At 37.9% G+C, this 24,335-nt stretch overlaps 1 protein-coding gene across 8 annotated transcripts in view; it reads right to left on the bottom strand.

Moving 5' to 3' along the window:
* Positions 1 to 24,335, bottom strand: part of CDK13 (cyclin dependent kinase 13) — a 125,555-nt gene that overhangs the window by 87,267 nt on the left and 13,953 nt on the right. For all 8 annotated transcript variants that reach the window (XR_015162291.1, XR_015162292.1, XM_086395992.1 and 5 more), the window contains exon 2: positions 3,466 to 4,125. Coding sequence is in view for 6 of the 8 variants with exons in the window: in XM_086395992.1 (XP_086252118.1) it covers positions 3,466 to 4,125 (660 nt within the window). In the remaining 2 variants the exon portion in view is untranslated. The remainder of the gene's footprint in view (positions 1 to 3,465; positions 4,126 to 24,335) is intronic.

Here is a 24,335-nt window from a genome sequence, read left to right as displayed (position 1 = left end):
AAAACATTAAGATTCAGTTCTTCTCAGAAAGCAGCTTTCAGTCTTTTGGAAGACATCAGTAAGCAGCAGGATACAGTACTACACACACTGATTTCCAGAGTAATATAGGAAAGGGTAGCCAACTCAAGACTGAAAGACAGTAAAAGCTTTTTTCTAGAAAAAGTATCACTTGAACTGTCTGAAAATAAATCTATTTAAAATAATTTATTTAGAGAACTGTAGTCTCTAACTCATAATTAGACTTTAGTCAAAAATTCGCTTGTACAAAAACAACATGAGGGAGGAGAGTAGAAGTCTTATTTTACTTACAATTTAGCATGTAAAAGACTGCCTATATTCAAATACATCATTATATGAACTATTAAATTCAGCAAGGCTCCAAGACTTAAGAGAAATGAAATATTACTTCCCAAGAATAACACTATATAATTTAAAATATATTAGCACTGAATACTTGCAATAACCAAATAGGATATGTAATGATTTTTTTTTTGTTTCCATATACTACAGTAACAAAAAACAATAAAATGCCTTAACAAGAAATGTATAAGATCAAGAGAAGAAAATTAAAACATGATTGATAAACATAAAACTAGACAAGAATGAAGAAAGCAATGATGTTTTCATATGGGAAGTTCCAATTCTGTACAGCTGTCAATCTCCAAATTAATCACTGCATTTAATCAAGTCCCAAACAAAAAATCAAGCAAGAGAAATCAAATGATTTAAAATTTATCTAAGAATAAAGGAAAAAATACCAACACTGGGCCCAAATTCATTCACAGCAGCATTGAAGTTGAGGCTGAAGGGTTGGGTTTTTCACTAAGCAGTCATTTACTCCATCCCTTCACTTTTACATTACCTGCCCATGTCTAATTTTTATATATGGCACCAGAAATCAGTGAGATAGAGTATTCAATAAATGATGTTAGCAACAACTGATCTATTAGTCCACAAGGTGGTGGACGAGAGTGGACAATCAGACCATGTCTTTCTCCCACGTATAATAAACAGAAACAAATATCTGTGAGATGTGAATCAACCTTTAAAAACTTTTTAAACCTGTAAGTTTTAATGGAAAAACGACAGATCCAAATACATTCAAAATGGAAAACATTCACACAGCCAAAACAAGTTAAGTCTCAAAGACAAGCAACACACTCTGACAGGCACAGATCAAGATCCTAACATAAGGGGTACCTATAAATCAATTAAAAAAATAATAATAATCTTAAGGAAAAGTCAGCATAAGACCTGAACAAGCAATTCACTGGAAAAAATAAATAGCCAACAAATGTTCAGAAAGATGCTATATCTCAATAATCAGAAAAAGGCAAAATTAATCACATATTTTAAAGATTTTCAATATTTCAAAATTGGCAATATTTAGTGATACTGAAAACATTTTATATATTTGGCTACATAAATTGACACACAATCCTACTAAGACACAATTTGGTAGTTTCTATCAAATCTTTAAATGTGGATATTTGACCACATAACTATCCACATAAATTACTCATGTGTACATAAAATATTAATGTATAAGGAGTGTTTAATAGAAAACAATTATAAATCTAAATATCCATTAATCAACAGCAGAATAATTAATAAGAAAGTCATGCATCCACTTCCATGTGTTGGAATACTGAATCTACCTCTACCAACATAGAAAGATCTCCAATACATTAAATTTCAAAAGAAGAGAGGAAGAATATTATTATAACTGGTATGATCCTCATTTTTTAAAAAAGATGATTAGATGTATACATATAGTTAACAGTCCATCTTATGATTTCAGAGAGAAATAGATTCCAGGGCTGGGAGAGAAAGTTCAAAGTGAGTTTTTTTTGGATGGGAAGCAAGACTGCACTCCAAAATAAAAGGGGTCATATCAAAAGGACAAAGAAGTTGGCTTAAAGGAGCTCCCACTCGCCAAATTTCAGACAATCATATTTGGAACAACAAAAAGAAGAGTGGCTGTAACTGGTGTTAAATCAATCTTTGGCCACATATGTCAGTAGTAGTACTCAAGAGTCTTAAAAAAGTTCTATATCCTTGAAACATACAAAAACATTCAAAGCAAAAAAGAGCAGAGACACAATAAAAAAAGAAGACAGCAAAGAAGGAGAGTCAAAAAAAATTTTAATGACCAAGTATGGAATGTGCCACCATCTTATTAAAAACAGATGCACAAAGAATACCCTTCTTAATAAGCAGTCACCACCTGGGCACATATCCTGAATTCTTACCAGTAAAATTTACCCCTATAGCACATATGAAGAGTAAAGTAGAGAATACCTAGTCTCACTGGTCCAGAATCACTAGATTCTCAGCAACAGGCTTATTTTCTTACTGATGAAGTGACTCAGTTCTGGACTCATGCCCCTCTGTGCTGGGCAACTTATTCCAGGACTCATCAAAACTATAAATCATTACTGTTATGTCCCTTCAGTGTTCCTAACAAAAACAGTCAAACCTGCAAATATCACAGTTAGAAATAGTATAACTAGATAACACCTGATTAAACTGGATGGGGTCCCTTCAGCAACATTTCTGATTGTACTAAAAATACAAAAGGGCATGAAATTATAATTTATTTTTGTTTAAATTACAAAATTTTCATAAAGCTAGCCAAAGTGAGTGCTTGAAAGACCTGCCCACATGGCATTTTTATCAACTTGTTTTCAAATTCCCTATAGATGCCAGCTAGAAAAATTGCCCATAGAGTTGTTTTTTTAACAAAAAGGGGAGTAGGAGTTATAATTTCTTCATAAAAATAAAAATGAAAAAGGTCAAGTCAATAGGCAAATCACAAGCAGCATCAAGTTTCCATCCGAGCACAAGTTGAGAAACATTCCTAGAACTGCGTTTACATTTAGTCATTCTTACCTTCATCCTCTTTAAACTGTTTCAAAATAAAGTACTAGCTACACCCCCAACAACAGAAATTTATAAATAATTTAAAGGAAAGCATTAATACATTATGACATTTCTGTAACATGTAATTAATCTCTAGTTGCAAAAAATTAAGTCAATAAAAAACTAAAAAATCATATATTCATAAAGGGACCTTTATAAGGTCAGTGAAAACACTTAGAAATAAACAAGATAATATGATATTATCACCCAGGACAGATTCTATTATAAAATGTCCTGTCTCTGATAACATCAAAGAATATCAGCCAAAGAAAATACTGACATTTCTAATTTCCAAACTCAAGCTGAAACATATATTATATCCCATGACAATGGCAATTTTTACCTGGAATTCTTAGCATAAGCTATAATTTTTTCATCCTATAAGCAATGTGCTTCATTTTAAGTTGTATACCATAAAGAAAATTAATTCACTTACTAAACAGTCTTTCATAAAGTTTCTTGAGGGAGGGGTCAAATAATCTGTCATTTCAAACTGAGATTTCTGTTTCTTTAACCAGTCACAACAAACTTTTTTGCACTTACCTATCGGCATCTTTATCTTCAGGCAGCATGGGAGGCAAAGGTAAGGGTGGTAAGGTAGAGGTCACTAAAGCCACATGTTGCTCCTTCTCCTTGGCTCCTATGCTTGGTGTAAGTGGTTTCGTTTTCTCTTTAAGAGATACTGGTTCCTCCTTTGTAGCAGCAGATTTACTCTCCTTTCCAACTACAACTGCTTTCTTGGTGGCTTTATCTACAATCAAATTATTATCCACTTTTGTTACCTGAAGAGGTGGCTTTGTTTTTGCCTTGTCATTTTTTAAAGTTCCACCGCTTGAGGGAGAAGGTGCATGCTCAGTTTTAAGTTTCTTCACATCCTTCACATGGTTGGTTTGTGATGCACTGGCACCAGTTTCTGTGTTCCCCTTGGTAGGTGTAGAAGTGCTGGCAGCTTTGGTAGCTTTGGCAGCAGCCTCAGCAGCCTTGGCTGCTTCTGCGGCCTTAGCGGCCTCTGCAGCGCGTGCTGCCTCTGCAGCTCGTGCTTTCTTATTCTTGTTCAATTCAGCTGCCAGGCTACTCTTCAGAGTTAGTGTGCTAGGAGAAATGCTAGAATGACGACTTCTGGATCTAGACAATCTATGCCTGCTACGGGATCTTGAATGCCTAGATGAATATGGGCTTCTGCTTCGTGATTTGGCAGACCGTCTGGTGGAAAATAATTAAGATTTAGTCAGTAATTCAGAAAAGTTCAATTTGCAATATACAAAACTGCTAACTTGAGCCTGTAAATTAAATAGAAAGTATTTAATTTCAAAATCACAATACAGTTTTTGTGAGAGAATTTTTAAAAAAATAAAAAGTGCTTTTAAGTAAAATATCATCTAGTGGCTATACATTTCCTGAAAACAGAGTGAATGCTTGATTCTGGTCTGATCTACTAATGCTCAAAGGTAAAGCTGGATGAAAGCTGGATGAGAAGAAATACAGTAAGAATTAGGAGCAAAAAATATGAAAATACAATCACTGCTGTCTCAAGAAAATAGAAGCAGTCACTAAGGATACATCAATGGTAGACGTGGGAGAGTGAAGTCTGACCAGTCTTTCACCAGGGAGATAATTTCTGCATCTCAAAAGCAGTTCATCCATAAGTTCAGAAGCAAGCAGTGCTCTGTCTACACCAAGAATGAAAAGAGTGAAACCTCTCATTTGACAGTAAGTAAAAAAAGTCTAAATCCTGGGAACTACTGAACAATGACTGTTCACTTCTCATAAATCATTGAAGTAAAGAAAAAGTCGCTCCATCGTATCCAACTCTTTGCGACACCATGGACTATACGGACCATGGAATTCTGCAGGCCACAACACTGGAATAGGTAGCCTTTCCCTTCTCCAGGGGTTCTTCCCAACCTAGGGATCAAACCCAGGTCTTCCACATTGCAGTCGGATTCTTTACCAACTGAACCACAGGGAAGCCCAAGAAACTGGAGTGAGTAGCATATCCCTTCTCCAGCAGATCTTCCCAACCCAGGAATCGAACCAGGGGTCTCCTGCATTGCAGGTGGATTCTTTAAAACTGAGCTAACAGGGAAGCCCCCAAAATCACTGGGAAACACAAATACTAATGTGTATTCAAAAGTATGGTGGCAATCAAACTTCTTATGAAACAAATGCAGCACGGCAACGAGAGAAATAAAGCTGAGCTTTTCAAATTCACACCTTATCAAAACTTCTAAAAAATACAAGACCAAGGCACTACTGCAGTACCTTGTTACGGCTCACTTAATGACCACATCAACCCCAGTAAAGTATCTGCAGTTTAGAGATAAGAAATTGAATCTAAAAGTTTACCTTAAGTCAGTCCCCCTCTGATTAGTAGTTGTCCTGGTTATTATCTTACTGCCATTACCCCATCCCTCCAATATTCCTCTGCCCCACTCTGCGCCGAAAGGAAGCAGACCTGAACAGCACCTCCTCAGTTCCAGTGCTGTCCATCACTGGCAGAGAAAAGCTGGATTACTTCTTTCCAATTCCCTCCTTCTTACTGGTCATATTTTCTGACAGACGCTGTGTCCCTTTATCACCCATGGCTCCTGTCAGGTACCCACTTCTTCACAGCTCTCACTAGGCTCTAATGACTCTATGCCTTCCTTGCCCTTTCAAGCTTCCCTCTGTAACCAGTGAAAACACATCCTTTGTCATTTTCGTACTCCATCCCTATCCCTGTTCTCCTCCTGAACCATCTGAGCTGGATTCAGTCATCTTCTAGAACCCAACTGCATGCCAGGTATTAAAACCAGACCTTTTGATTCTGAACTAGGTAAAGTCACATTCAACACATTAACACACTACTGCTCAACATTCAGAAAACTAAGATCATGGCATCCGGTCCCATAACTTCAGGGCAAATAGATGTGGAAACAGTGGCTGACTTTATTTTGGGGGGCTCCAAAATCACTGCGGATGGTGATTACAGCCATGAAATTAAAAGACGCTTACTCCTTGGAAGGAAAGTTATGACTAACCTAGAATGCATATTAAAAAGCAGAGACATTACTTTGTCAACAAAGGTCCATATAGTCAAAGCTATGCTTTTTCCACTAGTCATGTATGGATGTGAGAGTTGGACCATAAAGAAAGCTGAGCACCGAAGAATTGATGCTTTTGAACTGTGGTGCTGGAAAAGACTCTTGAGAGTCCCTTGGACTGCAAGGAGATCCAACCAGTCCATCCTAAAGGAGATCAGTCCTGGGTGTTCATTGGAAGGGCTGATGTTGAAGCTGAAACTCCAATACTTTGGCCACCTGATGCGAAGAGCTGACTCATTTGAAAAGACCCTGATGCTGGGAAAGATTGAGGGCGGGAGGAGAAGGGGACGACAGAGGATGAGATGGTTGGTTGGCATCACTGACTCAATGGACATGGGTTTGGGTGGACTCTGGGAGTTGGTGATGGACAGGGAGGCCTGGCGTGCTGCAGTTCATGGGGTTGCAAAGAGTCGGACATGACTGAGTGACTGAACTGAACTGATGGAGACAGTTCTTACTGAAATCAAAATATTGGGATTCAGTAAAAAAAGGCAAAGAAACTCCTAAGAACCTATAATTAAAATGGGAAGAGAAAAGGAAGAACTGGAAATTTTTGTTTATAACTGGCATTCATGTTATTATATAATATATAATATATATTATGAATACATTTTACAATTCTAGTATGAAGACAAATAATGGTTAGATTTAGGATAAACTCAATACAAATTCAACTTCTCCCTCGTTCTTTCAGAAACATTTTAAAATGTACAGAGGGCCAATTAGTGTTCAGTGCTGAGCTAGTGTTTCAAACTCTATACTTTGAGGTAAAAGGGAATATTGGTTTAGAAAACACTTTAACAGTTATGGTTAAATACTCATATACATCAATCATTAAAATCATAAATGAGCTTATAACTATTTATGGAAATGAGGGAAATGTTTGGTTAAATATAAACTAATAAGCTGGTTATAAACTATCTCAGATAACTTTAATATAAGAGCCAAAAGTGTCATATTATGAAACATGCAGCCACACTTTTAATTTCCTCTGCCTTCAGAATCTTGGACCTCAAAGTAAGTCTGCTATGCCATGATTCTATGCCCTCATCAGATACTGAGCAGAAGAAGAAAGGCACACAGCAGGAGACAGCAGAGAAACTGTCATCTCATCAGAGGTAATAGCACAGAACTTTTCTTAAATTAACTTTCCTATACTTGTTGTCAGTTCCATATAGATAGAAATTATACGTAGGACGGAGGTTCGTGACATTGTACAGGGGACAGGTCAAGATCATCCCCATGGAAAACAAATGCAAAAAAGCAAAATGGCTGTCTGAGAAGGCCTCACAAATAGCTGTGAAAAGAAGAGAAGCGAAAAGCAAAGGAGAAAAGGAAAGATATATGCATCTGAATGCAGAGTTCCAAAGAACAGCAAGGAGAGATAAGAAAGCCTTCCTCAGCGATCAATGCAAAGAAATAGAGGAAAACAACACAATGGAAAGACTAGAGATCTCTTCACAAAATTAGAGATACCAAGGGAACATTTCATGCAAAGATGGGCTCGATAAAGGACAGAAATGGTATGGACCTAACAGAAGCAGAAGATATTAAGAAGAAGTGGCAAGAATACTCAGAAGAACTGTACAAAACAGATCTTCACGACCCAGATAATCACGATAGTGTGATCACTGACCTAGAGCCAGACATCCTGGAATGTGAAGTCAGGTGGGCCTTAGAAAGCATCACTACAAACAAAGCTAATGGAGGTGATGGAATTCCAGTTGAGCTATTTCAAATCCTAAAAGATGATGCTGTGAAAGTGCTGCACTCAATATGCCAGCAAATTTGGAAAACTCAGCAGTGGCCACAGGACTGGAAAAGATCACTTTTCATTCCAATCCCAAAAAAAGGCAATGCCAAAGAACCCTCAAACTACCACACAATTGCACTCATCTCACAGGCTAGTAAAGTAATGCTCAAAATTCTCCAAGCCAGGCTTCAGCAATATATGAACTGTGAACTTCCAGATGTTCAAGCTGGTTTCAGAAAAGGCAGAGGAACCAAAGATCTAATTGCCAACATCCGCTGGATCATGGAAAAAGCAAGAGAGTTCCAGAAAACATCTATTTCTACTTTATTGACTATGACAAAGCCTTTGACTGTGTGGATCATAATAAACTATTGAAAATTCTGAAACAGATGGGAATACCAGACCACCTGACCTGCCTCTTGAGAAACCTATATGCAGGTCAGGAAGCAACACTTAGAACTGGACATGGAACAACAGACTGGTTCCAAATCAGAAAAGGAGTATGTCAAGGCTGTATATTGTCACCCTGCTTATTTAACTTATATGCAGAGTACATCATGAGAAATGCTGGACTAGAAGAAACACAAGCTGGAATCAAGACTGCCGGGAGAAATATCATAACCTCAGATATGCAGATGACACCACCCTTATGGCAGAAAGTGAAGAGGAACTAAACAGCCTCGTGATGAAAGTCAAAGAGGAGACTGAAAAAGTTGGCTTAAAGCTCAACATTCAGAAAACGAAGATCATGGCATCCGGTCCCATCACTTCATGGGAAATAGATGGGGAAACAGTGGAAACAGTGTCAGACTTTTATTTTGGGGGGCTCCAAAATCACTGCAGATGGTGACTGCAGCCATGAAATTAAAAGACGCTTACTCCTTGGAAGGAAAGTTATGACCAACCTAGAATGCATATTAAAAAGCAGAGACATTACTTTGTCAACAAAGGTCCGTCTAGTCAAGGTTAAGATTTTTCCAGTGGTCATGTATGGATGTGAGAGTTGGACTATAAAGAAAGCTGAGCACCGAAGAATTGATGCTTTTGAACTGTGGTGTTGGAAAAGACTCTTGAGAGTCCCTTGGACTGCAAGGAGATCCAACCAGTCCATCCTAAAGGAGATCAGTCCTGGGTGTTCATTGGAAGGGCTGATGTTGAAGCTGAAACTCCAATACTTTGGCCACCGCATGCAAAGAGTTGACTCATTGGAAAGACCCTGATGCTGGGAGGAGTTGGGGGCAGGAGGAGAAGGGGACGACAGAGGATGAGATGGCTGGATGGCCATCACTGACTCTATGGACATGAGTCTGAGTGAACTCCGGAGCTGGTGATGGACATGGAGGCCTGGCGTGCTGCAACTCATGGGGTCACAAAGAGTCGGACATGACTGAGCAACTGAACTGAAATGAACGGAACTGAAACTTTACTTAAGAAAACAAAGATAAAACCCCAACACAAGTAACTCCTCTAGCATATCGATTAGTCTCTTCTGCCAAGAATCTGTATAATGAAATTATCGGAAAGACAAAAAATGTTTGATTTATAAAAATCGTATTTCAGAAAAGACGTTTTTATGGTATTGGATCTCTGTACCAAATGAAGTTCTTCTAGACACACTCTCCTTTCTTATCCAATTCTATATTGCTTCAAAGTTTTCTTAACTTTTGCAATTTTCTATCCTAGTAAATTTGTATCCTCTAAGATGTTTCATATTTGGTAATAAGTATCAATTATGTATTTACTGTTTATGTGCATGCATGCTAAGTCTCTTCAATTGTGTCTGACCTTTTGCAATCCCATGGACTATAGCCCACCAGGCACCTCTGTCCATGGGATTCTCCAGACAAGAATACTGGAGTGGGTTGCCATGCCCTCCTCCAGGGGATTTCCTGACCCAGGGATGGAACCTTCGTCTCCTGCACTGCAGGCAAATTCTTTATCACTGAACCACCGAGGGAAATCCTCACCGTTTATAACAACACATTTGGGGAATCTAAAATTAAATAAAAACACAAAACTCAAGTTTAGGTCTTTTTTTTTTTTTTACTGATGATCTAATACTTCAGTCAAAGTAAAGAGGCTGAGAGAGAAGTGGCTCAATATAAAGTGGATCGAATTAGAGAAGTAAGATGATATAATGAATTATATCATGTTACAAAAAGAACTTAAATGGATGATAGCAATTCCATGTTTTACAAATATGGTTTTTCTTTTTAAAAATGGTTTTTCTAATTTTTTGCACTGTAAAATTTACAGTGAACACATATTACCTGTTTCTTGTTTGCTTTTAATGTTTTATAAGAGCTTACAGAATCTCTTTAGGCTTCCCAAATTCATACAACACAAAGCAGAACTAGGATTAAAAAAAAAAAAACGAACTGGTTAGTGCTCACTGTTAACTAGATTAGAGTTTCTTAAAGAGCATGGTGTACTGCTCACTTCACTATGTCACCCAATCTTTCCAAGACTCTAGGTCTTCTGAAATTGTATGTAATTAGCAAAGAATGATTCTTAAAAACTTTTACCGTAATAATATGAAATCCCTCATTACATATAATACAGAACAGCAGTATCCAAAAGAACTTTCTGGGATGGTGGAAATGGTCTAGACATTTGATGTCTATTAGAGTAGTAACTATTCACAATATTGAAAGTGAAAGTCACTCAGTCGTGTCGGATTCTTTGTGACCCCATGGAATAGTTCATGGACTTCTCCAAGCCAGAATACTGGAGTGGGTTGTTCCCTTCTCCCAGGGATCTTCCCAACCCAGGGATCAAACCCAGGTCTCCCGCATTGCAGGGGGATTCTTTCCCAGCTGGCTGAGCCACCAGGGAAGCCCAAGAATACTGGAGTGGGTAGCCCACCCCTTCTCCAGCAGATCTTTCTGACCCAGGAATTGAACCGGCATCTCCTGAATTACAGGCAGATTCTTTACCAGCTAAGCTACCAGGGAAGAACCCATTCACAATATTATTTTGGCCTAATTTTACATGCTAGTAGCTTATTTTACATGCTAGTAGCTATGTCCATTCAAAAACTTGTCTCTAAGCCCCCTAAAAAGGTATGAAATGCTTCCCATGCAAGAATGGTTCAACATATACGTGAATAAATGTGATACATCACATTAATAAAATAAAGGATAAAAATCATGTGTTTGATAAAACTCAACATCCCTTTATTATAAAAATTAAACATTATGGTTACTGGGTGAAAGGGAGGAGAGACAGATAAATTGGGAGACTGGGATTCACACATACATGCTATTATATATAAAATACATAACAAATAAGGACTATATAGCACAGAAAACTCTACTTAATATTCTACAATAACCTACATGAGAAAAGAATGGAAAAAGAGTAGATACACATATATGTATAACTAACTGATTTTGTTGTACAGCAGAGAGTAACACAGCAGTGTAAATCAACTATACTCCAGTAAAAACTTTTAAAAATAAAAACTAAACAGACTGGACACAGAGGGACATACCTCAACACAATAAAGGCCATACATGACAACCCACAAATAACATTATACTCAACAGTGAAAAGCTGAAAACTTTTCCTCTAAGATCAGGAACAAAATAAAGATACCCATTCGTACCACTTTCAACCAACATAGTATTGGAAGTCCTAGTCCGAGCAACTGGGCAAGAAAAAGAAATAAAAGGCATCAAAATAAGAAAGGAAAAACTGTCTTGTTTGCAGAAAACGTGATCTTATAGACAGAAAAACCTTTAAAGACCCCACCAAAAACCTGTCAGAATATTCAGTTCAGGAAAGGTGCAGGATCCCATCATGGATCACTGCCTTGTGGTGGTGAAGGGGCTTGCATAACTCAATGAAGCAATGAGCCATGCCATGCAAGGTAGACAGGTCACAGTGAGAGACCTAACAAAACTTGATCCACTGTAGAAGGGAATGGCAAACCACTCCAGTATTCTTGCCATGAGAACTCCATAAACAGTATAAAAAGGCACAAAGGTATGACACCAAAAGATGAACCATGCCCCCCACCCAGGTTGGAAGGTGTCCAACATGCTACTGGGGAAGAGTGGAGGACAATTACTAATTGCTCCAGAAAGAATGAAGCGGCTGGGTGAAAGTACAAATGATCCTCAGTTGTGAATGTGTCTGGTGGTGAAAGTAAAATCCGATGCTGTAAAGAACAATACTGCATAGGAACCTTGAAGGTTAGGTCGATGAATCAAGATAAATTGGACGTGGTCAAGCAGGAAATGGCGAGAATAAACACTGATATACCATCACCAATTCAATGGAGATGAACTTGGGCAAACTCCAGGAAATAGTGAGGGACAGGGAGCCCTAATGTGCTGCAGTCCATGGGGTTGCAAAGAGTTGGACACGACTTAGTGACTAAACAGCAACAACGAAGTTGCAGGATACAAAATCAGTATTAAAAAAAAAAAATCAGTTGTCCTTCTACACACTAACAATGAACTATTAGAAAAACTAAGTAAGAAAACAATCCCTTTTAAATAGCATCAAAAAGAATGAACCAATCAGGAATAAATTTAACCAAGGAGATGAAAGAAATTGAAAAAGAAATAAATGGAAACATCTGTGCTCATGGACTGGAAGAATTATTAAATCATCCATACTCCTCAAAGTAGTCTACAAATTCAATGCAACCCCCATTAAAATTCCAATGGCATTTTTCACAAAAATTGGGAAAAAAATACTAAAATTCATATGGAACCACAAAAGACCCTGAATAGCACAAACATTCTTGAAAAAGAAGAACAGAGCTGGAGACATCAACTTTCTGATTTCAAACTATATTACAAAGTTACAGTAATCAAAATAATTGATTACTGTATTGGTAATTGTATTGACATAAGAACAGAGATTCAGACTAACAGTACAAAATGGAGAGTCCAGAAATAAACCCTTGCATATATATGGCCAATTGATTTTCTACAAAGGAGTCAAGAATACACAACAAAGAAAGAATGATCTCTTCAATAAATGGTGTGGGAAAACTAAATGACCATATGCAAAAAAATAACACTGGACCTTTATTTTATACCACACACAAAAATCAACTCAAAACGGATAGAGACTTGAAGATAAGATCTGAAACCATAAAATTCCTAGAAGAAAAATAGAGGGTAAACTCCTTGATATTGGTCTTGGCAATGGTTTATCAAAAGCAAAAACAAACACATGGGACTACATCAAAATTATGCATAGCGTAACTTATGTATAACAATCTTACATTTCTTATGCACAACAAAAGTTATGCATAGCAAAGGAAACCACCAAAAAACAAAAAGTCAACCTATACAGCATGGGAAAAAATGTTCTTGATAAGGGGTTTATATACAAAATACATAAGGAACTCATACAACTCAGAGAGCAAAAAAAATCAAATAACCCAATTTAAAAGTGGGCAAAACAGACTTCCTGGCAGTCCAGTGGTTAAGTCTCCATGCTTCCATAGCAGGGAGTGCAGACTTGATCCCTGGTCAGGGAACTAAGATCCCACATGCCACTCTGTGCAGCCGAATAATTAATTATAAAAAGCATTTATTTAAAAAAATGTGGGCAAAGGACTTGAAGAGATTTTGCAACACATCCAAATGGCTAACAGGTACCTGAAAAGGTGCTTAGTATCACTAATCATCAAGAAAACACAATTCAAAACCACAATGAGAAGGTATCACACATCTGCTTGAATGTCTACAATCAGAAAGGTGCAAAACACTGAATGCTGGTGAGAATGTAGAGAAAAGGGAACCTCAGTACACTGACGGTAGGAATGCAAACTGATACAACCACCACAGAAATCATATGGAAGCACATCTAGAAGTCAAAAATACAACTACCAGCAATCCACTTCTGTGTATATTCAAAGGAAATGAAATTACTACCTCAAGAGGTATCTGTACAGACATACCCAAAGCACCACAAAAAGCAAATTTACAATAAAGCAAGTCACACAAATGTTTTGGTTTCCCAGTGCATATAAAAGCTATGTTATACTATACTGTTGTCTATTAAGTGTGCAATAGCATTATTTCTAAAACAAATACATACCTCAATTTTAAAAACTACTGTTGTTGGTACCTCAACATAATAAAGGCCACGTACAACAAACCCAAGCAAACATTCTTCTCAATGGTGAAAAACTGAAACCATTCCCTCTAAGATGAGGAACAACACAAGGGTGGCCACTCTCTCCACTATTATTCAACAGTTTTGGAAGGACTACCCAAGCAATTACAGGAGAAAAAGAAATAAAAGGCATCCAGGTTGGAAAAGAAGTAAAACTCTCACTGTCTGCAGATAACACGATACTATACATAGAAAGCCCTAAAGATACCACCAGAAAATTACTAAGAGCTAATCAATGAATTTAGTAAAGGTAGAGGACACAAAACTAATACACAGAAATCCCTTGCATTCCTATATGCTAACAACGAAAAAGCAAAAAGAGAAATTAAGGAAACAATCCCATTCACTACTGCAAACAAAAAGGATAAAATACCTAAGAATAAACCTATGTAAGGAGACAAAAGACCTGTATGCAAAAAACGGTAAGACACTGATGATAAAAGAAATCAAAGATGACAAAAACAAACGGAGGGACATACCATGTTCTTGAATTGGAAGAATCAACATTGTGAAAATGACTACCCAAACCAATCTACAAATTCAATGCAATCCCTATAAAATTACCAATGGCATTTCCATAGAAATAGAACAAAAGATTTTTACAATTTGTATGGAAACACAAAAGACCCTGAATAGCCAAAGCAGTTTTGACAAAGAAAAACAACCGTCCTGACTTCACACCATACTACAAAGCTACAGTCATCAAGACAGTATGGTACTGGCACAAAAACAGAAATACAGATCAATGTAACAAGAAAGCAAGCCCAGAGATAAACCAACATATCTATGGGCACCTTATCCTTGACAAAGGAGGCAGGAATATACAATGGAGAAAAAAACAATGGAGCTCTTCAGTAAGTGGTGCTAGGAAAACTGGACAGCTATGTGTAAAAACATGAAATTAGAACACTTCCTAACACCATACACAAAAATAAATTCAAAATGGATTAAAGACCTAAATGTAAGGCCAGAAACTATAAAACTCGAAGAGGAAAACATAGGCAGAACACTCTTTGGCATAAATCACAGCAAGGTCCTCTGACCCACCTTCTATAGAAATGGAAACAGAAACAAAAACAAACAAGGCCTAACTAAACTTCGGAGCTTTTTGCACAGCAAAGGAAACTAAACACGATGAAAAGACAACTCTCAGAATGGGAGAAAAACTGCAAATGAAACAATTAACAAAGGATTAATCTCCAAATTATGCATGTGACTCATGCAACTCAGTATCAGGAAAACAACCCAATGAAGAAACGAGGAGAAGACCTCAACAGACATTTCTCCAAGACAACATACAAGTGGCCAATAAACACAAGAAAAAATCCTCAACATTGCTAATTATTAGAGAAATGTAAATCAAAACTACAATGAGGAGTCACCTCACAAATCTACAAACAATATATTCTGGAGAGGATGTGGAGAAAAGGGAACCCTCCTGCACTGCTGGTGGAAAAGTAAAATGATACAGCCACCATGGAGAAGAGCATGGAGATTCCTTAAAATTATGAAACTACTATGTGACCCAGCAATCCCACTACTGGGCATGTACCCTGAAAAAAACACAATTCAAAAAGACACATGCACCCCCAATGTTTACTGCAGCACTACTTACAAGAGCCAGGACACGGAAGCAACCTAGATGTCCGCTGACGGGTAAATGGACAAAGCTGTGGTACATATCTACAATGGAATGTTACTGGGCCATGACAAGGAACAACTGTGAGTCAGCTGAACTGAGGTGGATGAACCTAAAGCCTGTTATACAGAGTGAAGTTAAGACAGAAAGAGAAAAACAAATATTGTATATTAACAGATACATATGGAATCTGGAAAAATGGTATTGATGAACCTATTCGCAGGGTAGGAATAGAGACACAGACATAGAAAATAGACGTGTGGACACAGCAAGGGAAGGAGAGGGGGAGATGAACTGAGAGAAAGGCACTGAAGCACTGACATATATGCACTACCACACACGAAACAGACAGCTGGTGGGAAGCTGCTGCGTAACACAGGGAGCTCAGCCCACAGCTCCGTGATGACCTAGCGGGGTGGGACGGGGGCAGAGGTAAAGTTCAAGAGGGAAAAGATGGCAATTATCCTCCAGTTAAAAATAAATAATATTTTTAAAAAGAATGCTGCTGGGAAAACGGCACCAATAGACTTACTCAATACAGGGGTGCCACAAACTTTCAGTTCAGTTTGTATACAAAAAAAACACAAAGAGCCTACAAAGCACAATAAAACAAAATACTCCTATACGCCCGGGTTCACTGCAGTGCTATTCATAGCAGCCAAGATACTAAGTGAAACAACCTAAGTGTTCATGAGCAAATGAACAGATAAGGAAAATGGGGGCATGTGTTTAATATGATGTAGCCTTAAAAAAAAAAAAGACATAAATTCTGCCATTTGTGACAACACTGATGAATCTGGAGGATGTTATGCTACTTCTGGAGGAAGTAAGCCAGAGAAAGACAAATACTGCATGATATTACTTATCACAAGGAGTTGGACATGACTTAGCGACTAAACAACAAGTAAAAATTAAAAAGGTAAAAAAAGGTAAATATGCGAAGTCATGAATGTGTGGAAAGCCTCTCACTACGCATACATATATCAAAACCATCACTGTTGATACCTTGAATATAATTTTATGTTTATTTGTCAATTATACCTCAATAAAACGGGGCGGGGGTGGGGGAGGACACTTCCCAAAATGAAGAAAAGCACTATATAAACATAATGTGGCATTATTTTTTAAAAAACCAGTCTCTCTCACTCACCCCTTTGGTCACTCAGTCAAAACTCTAAACTCTAAATATTCCTATAAAATTTGCCATGCATTTTATTGTAACAGCGCTATTAACTTTAATAGTACCATTAAATAGTACTATAAAATAGCAGCTGCTTAAATTTATCTCCTTGTTTCAAAACTAATCCATATCTAACCCATACTTACATGCAAAATGAACACCATTCTATAAAATCTGCTGTCGTTCTCTATTTTTAATTTCACCACACTCCTCCACCCACTTACCCAGCTTAAAAGCCTTCCCAGTTTTCTGTTGCCCATTTCACATGCCATTAGTTGCCTGATTTTATGATTCTAACTCAACATTCCCACACATTCACAATTCCCTGCATGTTGCCTACTGCTGCTGTAACAAATTAATCCACAAATTTAGTGGCTTAAACAACACAAATGATTTATCTTACAGTTTCCGGAAGTCCAAAATGTCTCATTGGGCTAAAATCAACATGTCACCAGGGCTTTGCTCTTTCTACAGTCTCTTCGGAATATCTGTTTCCTTGCCTTTTCCAGCTTCTAACGGCCGCCCATTCCTTGGTTCATGGTCCCACATCACCTGACCTCTGCTTTCATCATCACATTTCCTCTCTCTTTCTGTTTCTATCATCACATGGTCTTTTCTGACTCTGACTTTCCTGCTTCCTTTTACAAAGATCCTTGTGTTTACCCAGGATCTATTACCAGAATAATCTATCTCAAAATTCCTACTTTAATCTACAAAATTCCTTTTGTCACATAAAGTAATGTACCACAAATTCACATGGACATCTTTTGTCTGTGTTTGTGTTAGTTGCTCAGTCGTGTCCGACTCTTTGTGACCCCATGGACTGTAGCTCACCAGTCTCCTCTGTCCATGGAATTCCCCAGGCAATACTGGAGTGGGTTGCCATCCCCTTCTCCAGGGGATCTTCCCAACCCAGGGATGGAACCTGGGTCTCCTGCATTGCAGGCAGATTCTTTACCATCTGAGCCACCAGGGAAGTCTGAGCTCCCAGGACATCTTCCTTTTCTACTCTGAAAGCCACTGTTCTATTTCAGAACTCATTACCTCTCCTGACTTCCTCAAATCTAGTCTCTCCTTGTCCCAACTATTTGTACAGATACCATAACCAAACTATTAATAATATTCACTTTTCAGTGATTATAACAGGTCTCAGACTCACTCACTTCCCTTCTCTTTTTAGTAACTATTCCAAACCTTCACACCTTTTTTAAGCTCACAACCATTCTCGAACTCTTTTTTTTTAAGCTACTTTACTTCTATTGCACAGAAAAAACAAATTAAGGTTACCAAGCATGTTTCCTACCTGTAAACCTAATTTGAATCCCATCCACCTTATATTCCACCTGATTTCAGAGCAGGTGTTCCTCTTTCTATTAAGGCTGCTGCTGCTGCTGCTAAGTCGCTTCAGTTGTGTCCGACTCTGTGCGACCCCATAGACGGCAGCCCACCAGGCTCCCCCGTCCCTGGGATTCTCCAGGCAAGAACACTGGAGTGGGTTGCCATTTCCTTCTCCAATGCAGGAAAGTGAAAAGTGAAAGTGAAGTCGCTCAGTCGTGTCCGACTCTTAGTGACCCCATGGACTGCATGCAGCCTACCAGGCTCCTCCGCCCAGGGGATTTTCCAGGCAAGAGGACTGGAGTGGGGTGCCATTGCCTTCTCCATCTATTAAGGCTAACTCACTATAATACTACCAATCCCATATTCTCTAAATATTACTTCAAAGAGTATGGCCCATAACCAAAAGCAGCAGCATCCTGATCCGGGGAGCTTATCAGAAATGCTGTATCTCAGACTCCAACCCAGACCTTCCAATTCAGAATCTACATTTCAACAAAATTCCCATTACAGTTTGAGATGCACTACGCTAGGCTCCTCCATTACTTGTGACTTCAACCCTTTGCTGTCTATTCACTATCTCCTCTCAGGAAATAAAAAACTCATGACTCTCTGATCTTTAAAAACAGACAAGAAAAAATAACCAAACAATAGTACCTTGATATTGTATCTTTATCTCTCCTTCCAATTATAGCCAAATTCTAATCTGCCCCATATACTCAAGTCACTATAATCTGACCTATATATCCTCATTGAAACTACTGAGGTGACCAATGACCTACTTCTGGAGGAAAAATAAAGGGAAAAAGAAAGAAAAATGTCAACATCTATGATGACAACACTGACTACACCCTTTAAAAAAAACTTCCAACCACTTTTAATAACTTTTTTTTTTCCTGATTGTTTTTTGGCTTCTATGGTTGTCTCTCGATGCTCCTTAAGGTTCCTCTTCAGTTACCTATTCTCCGATGATTATTTAATTTATATTTATATATGGCTTCCCTTGTGGCTTAGCTGATAAAGAATCCACCTGCAATGTGGGAGACCTGGGTTTGATCCCTGGATTGAGAAGATCCCCGGGAGAAGGGAACGGCTACCCACTCCAGTATTCTGGCCTGGAGAATTTAGTCCATGGGGTTGCAAAGAGTCGGACAAACTGCATGATTTTCCCTATTCACTATGTAAGGCTTATATCATCATCTAAATGTTGATCACTCCCCAAGTCATCCTTTGCCCCTCCCAATTATCCTATATGCACCTCTGACACAATACAGCTGAAACTATTAGCCTACCTCTCCAAATCCACCCCCTTTCCCCTTAAATATACTCTATCCTCATGCAATGCTTTCCACTGAAGTAGCAGAAATCTGGAAGTCATTCCATATTCCACCTGATCCTTTCCTCCCTTCTCCCACAGCCAACTGATTTTCAAGTCCTGCCAATTCTACATCTTAAGCAGGTCTCCAATTTTCCAGGCTGTCTATTCCCTTAGCTACTATTTCACATGAAGAGGTCCTACATCATCTTTTACTTGGTCCAGCATAATAGTCTTACAGGTTCCCTACCTCACATCTCTACCTTTTCTAATGTACTGTTCACGCTGCCACCTGAATCTTTCAGTTTCTCTCTGACAAAACTCTTCACAGCCTTGTACTGCACACAAAACCTCATCCAGCCATCCCAAAACACATAAAGTGCCAGGTCTAGAATGTTTCTTCATATACCTCTCTATCAATTTTATCTGCTACAAAAAGGGATACTTTATGTCCAAGCACTAATATCTACCTCTATGAAGCCTTCCCTTATTATGCCAGGAAGTTGGCATAGTTCCTTGAAATATGATTCTGCAACACTTTATTCACATTTCATTAAAATTATAATAATTAATCTGTCTTCTCCAACTAAACTGAGATCACTGAATTTTCATAGCCCTAACCAGCACAGACCTGGCAAAGGCAGATGCTCAATAAATATTTACTGGTAGTGTTCCTACTGAATGGAATTCACTTTCCTTAACCTAGTATTAAAATGTTGCATAATCTGTCTGGTCCTAACCTTTCCTTCTGAATTTGCCTAAGGCTCCATGCCTTTACTCCCACAGGTTGACCTACTGAGATTATTCTCTTCCCCTCCATCTTCTACTGAAACCATACCCATCTTTCCAGGGCTAGTTCAAGAGTCCTTTGTTCATCATAAAGCCAACTCCAAGAAAACAGAAAGCTCTCCCTTCTTTGAGTCCCTATACCACCTTATTTGCATCCTTAAGATCTCCATCATTCTCAACATTGTATTTCAGATATTACTATATTACTACTAGACTACATCCTCTTTTAAGGAGCAAACACCAAATGTAATTCATTTCAGTGTCCCTCCATAGCCCTCAGCAAAACACACAGGTAGTGGCCTTTTATTAAATAAACAAGCACACCATACCTTTATAGGCATTTTTCGTTTGACTTGCTCTTTATATTAACCAAGGCACAGAGAAAGCAGATGGAAGATGAAGAGGGTTCAGAAGTTTAGAGGCCAGGATCTATAAAAAGGTAGAGTCAATACTCAAGAGTAAGTCTTCCAGTTCAAAGGCAGGCATTATTTACTGCTACGACACCATACTACATCTTTCTCCTCCATTTATTGTGTATATGTCTTTATGGGTCCAGCCACACAAGCCTCTTTCCCAAGCCTTCAAAAGGTCACACTTTGCAACCTAATGTCCATCAACAGATGAACTGATGAAGTAGATAAGATATCTACAACAGATTACTCAGCCATAAAAAAGAATGAAATGTCATCTGCAGCAACATGGATGGACCTAGAGATGATCATACTAATAAGTCAGAAAGAGAAAGACAAATACCATATGATATCACTTATATGTGGAATCTAAAAAGAAACGATACAAATTAACTTATTTACAAAACAGACCCACAGACACTAAAAACAAACTTATGATTACCAAAGGAAAAAAGGAGGGGAGGGGATAAATTGGGAGTTCAGGATTAACAGATACACACTACTATATTTAAAACAGATAAACAGTAGGGACCTAGTGCATATCACAGGGAACTATCTTCAATATCTTATAATAAGCTATAATGGAAAAGAATCTGAAAAAGAATAGTTATATGTGATACAGATGTATGAGTCATTTTACTGCACACCTGAAATTAACATATGGTAAATAAACTGTACTTAATTTTTTTCTAATATGAAGAAAGAAAGGCCATGCTTCTTGACTTGATACCTTAAAATATTATTTTTTATCTTCCTTGGATGCTTAGATCATCACATAACTGACTCTTGTCATCTGCTGCTGCTGCTAAGCCACTTCAGTCGTGTCCGACTCTGTGCAACCCCATAGACGGCAGCCTTCAAGGCTCCTCCGTCCCTGGGATTCTCCTGGTAAGAACACTGGAGTGGGCTGCCATTTCCTTCTCCGATGCATGAAAATGAAAAGTGAAGTTGCTCAGTCGTGTCTGACTCTTCGAGACCCCATGGACTGCAGCCCACCAGGCTCCTCCATCCACAGGATGTTCCAGGCAAGAGTACTGGAGTGGGGTGCCATTGCTTAGGTCTCCATTTAACTGTCAACTTCATAGTGAGGCTTTCCCTCATCAGAAAGATAAATTAGTACATATACAGCCCTCTCCTCAACCAATGTCTCGTTTACTACTATAGCCCCAATGCCCAAATCTATGTCTGGCATATAGTAAGAGATCAAAAGATATTTACTGAATTAATGAATAAAAGTTAAGAACAAGTCATCTACTTCTCTGTCTGCAAATATTAATACTAAAGAATGCTTTGGTTAACAGATATCCAGCTAGTCAACTAATGGGCATTGGTCCACTGATAAAATTCTACTTTAAGATTTAGGAGACAGAATCACATTTAGTTACTTACTTTATTCAGGTAAACACTCAGATGAATTTATTCTTTATTAACAACCAAATATTTTGCATTAATTACCCCATGGGGATTTAGTGAACAAAACTACTTTTTTTAATGTAAAAACTGTTTGTTCCTTCTTTTTAATAACTAGATGGTCTTCTTAATTAGAAAATTAATTCAGTCACAGAAGAAATACAAATGGTCCCTTAAAAAATTTAAATGCTCTCTCCTCTCTGGTAACCAGAAAAAAGCAAAATAAAACGTTGGTAATAAATTTACATCCATCAGGATGGCAAAAAGAGAAATTCTGAAAATATCAAGTAGTCACAAGAATACAAAGAAACAGTCACTCACATAAATTATCAGAGAAAATACAAAATTGCTAACTAAAACTTTTTTTTAAAGGCAATTTGGTAGTATCTATCAAATGCTTTGGAAGTGTAATTCCACTTTTAAGAACATATGCTACAAAAACATTTCCAAATGTGTCAAAAGTTATCCCTAGCATATACTTTAAAGGATTATTCATAAATCAAAAATAACGAAAAAAATAGCTTAGTGTCCAACAGTTGATGGTTAAATAAAGCTGATAAATTTCATTGTAGAATTCTATGTAGTTTTGGAAACATCTTCACATAATACTGTTTAAAAACCAGTAAAGAACATTTATGGCTTAAAAACATCTTCAATGTTTATGAATACTTATGTTTATATGGAAGCATATATGCAAAGAAAGGATGTACACCAATCTATTTACATTGTTATATATTTGGAAGGAAATGGAAATGAAAAGGACATAAAGGGTAGCTTTCACATCTTGCTATACCTCCGTACAATTTTCAAGTATTACATATGCAAATACCAAAAAGAGTGTAGGTTAAAAAAAGTCACACCACTTCACTGTAGAAAACTGAAAATTACAGAAAAATTTAAGGATAAACACCAACAGAAAAGTTTAAAGATGAACACTACCAGTAATTACTACCAACCAAAATGTGTTTTACATTGTTTTTTACATTGTCACTTTCCTCAATAAAAACGAAAGAAGCTGTACCATTTACTCCAGTACACCAACTGCTTAACTTTACAGACTGAAATTCAGAAAATTATGTGTGCTTAAGCAACAGTTAGAACTGGACATGGAACAACAGACTGGCTCCAAACAGGAAAAGGAGTACATCAAGGCTGTATATTGTCACCCTGCTTATTTAACTTATATGCACAGTACATCATGAGAAATGCTGGGCTGGAAGAAGCACAAGCTGGAATCAAGATTGCCGGGAGAAATATCAATAACCTCAGATATGCAGATGACACCACCATTATGGCAGAAAGTGAAGAGGAACTTAAAAAGCCTCTTGATGAAAGTGAAAGAGAAGAGTGAAAAAGTTGGCTTAAAGCTCAACATTCAGAAAACTAAGATCATAGTATCTGGTCCCATCACTTCATGGGAAATAGATGGAGGAACAGTGGAAATAGTGGCTGAGTTTTTTTTTTTTTTGGGGGGGGGGGGGGCGGGGGCGGCACTCCAAAATCACTGTAGATGGTGATTGCAGCCATGAAATTAAAAGACACTTACTCCTTGGAAGGAAAGTTATGACCAACCTAGATAGCACATTCAAAAGCAGAGACATTACTTTGCCAACAAAGGTCCATCTAGTCAAGGCTATGGTTTTTCCAGTGGTCATGTATGGATGTGAGAGTTGGACTATAAAGAAAGCTGAGCGCTGAAGAATTGATGCTTTTGAACTGTGGTGTTGGAGAAGACTCTCGAGAGTCCCTTGGACTGCAAGGAGATCCAATCAGTCCATTCTGAAGGAGATCAGCCCTGGGATTTCTTGGGAAGGAATGATGCTAAAGCTGAAACTCCAGTCCTTTGGCCACCTCATGCGAAGGGTTGACTCATTGGAAAAGACTCTGATGCTGGGAGGGATTGGGGGCAGGAGGAGAAAGGGACGACAGAGGATGAGATGGCTGGATGACATCACCGACTCGATGGACATGGGTTTGGGTAGACTCCGGGAGTTTGTGATGGACAGGGAGACCTGGCGTGCTGCGATTCATGGGGTCACAAAGAGTCGGACATGACTGAGCGACTGAATTGAACTGAACTGAATGTATAGCAAAGGGAACTACACTCAATACTCTATGATAAATCATAATGAAAATATGAAAAAGCATATATACATATAAATCAAGTCACTCTGCTGTACAGCAAAAATTAACATGGCATTGCAAATCAACTATACTTCAGTAAAAGTTATTTACATTTACAAAAAAAATTAACTTACAAAATCAATTCCCATTACAACAGCTTTAAAAGAAAAATCTAGGAATAAATTTGGCAAAAAAAAGGTGCAAGGATTGTACCTAAAAACTTAAAACACCATT

The sequence above is a fragment of the Bos grunniens genome, chromosome 4 (assembly GCF_055505025.1).
Source record: "Bos grunniens cultivar Pamir isolate PY7600 chromosome 4, Bosgru_T2T1.0, whole genome shotgun sequence".
Lineage (NCBI taxonomy): Eukaryota > Metazoa > Chordata > Mammalia > Artiodactyla > Bovidae > Bos > Bos grunniens.
This window is presented reverse-complemented; position numbering and strand designations above follow the sequence as displayed.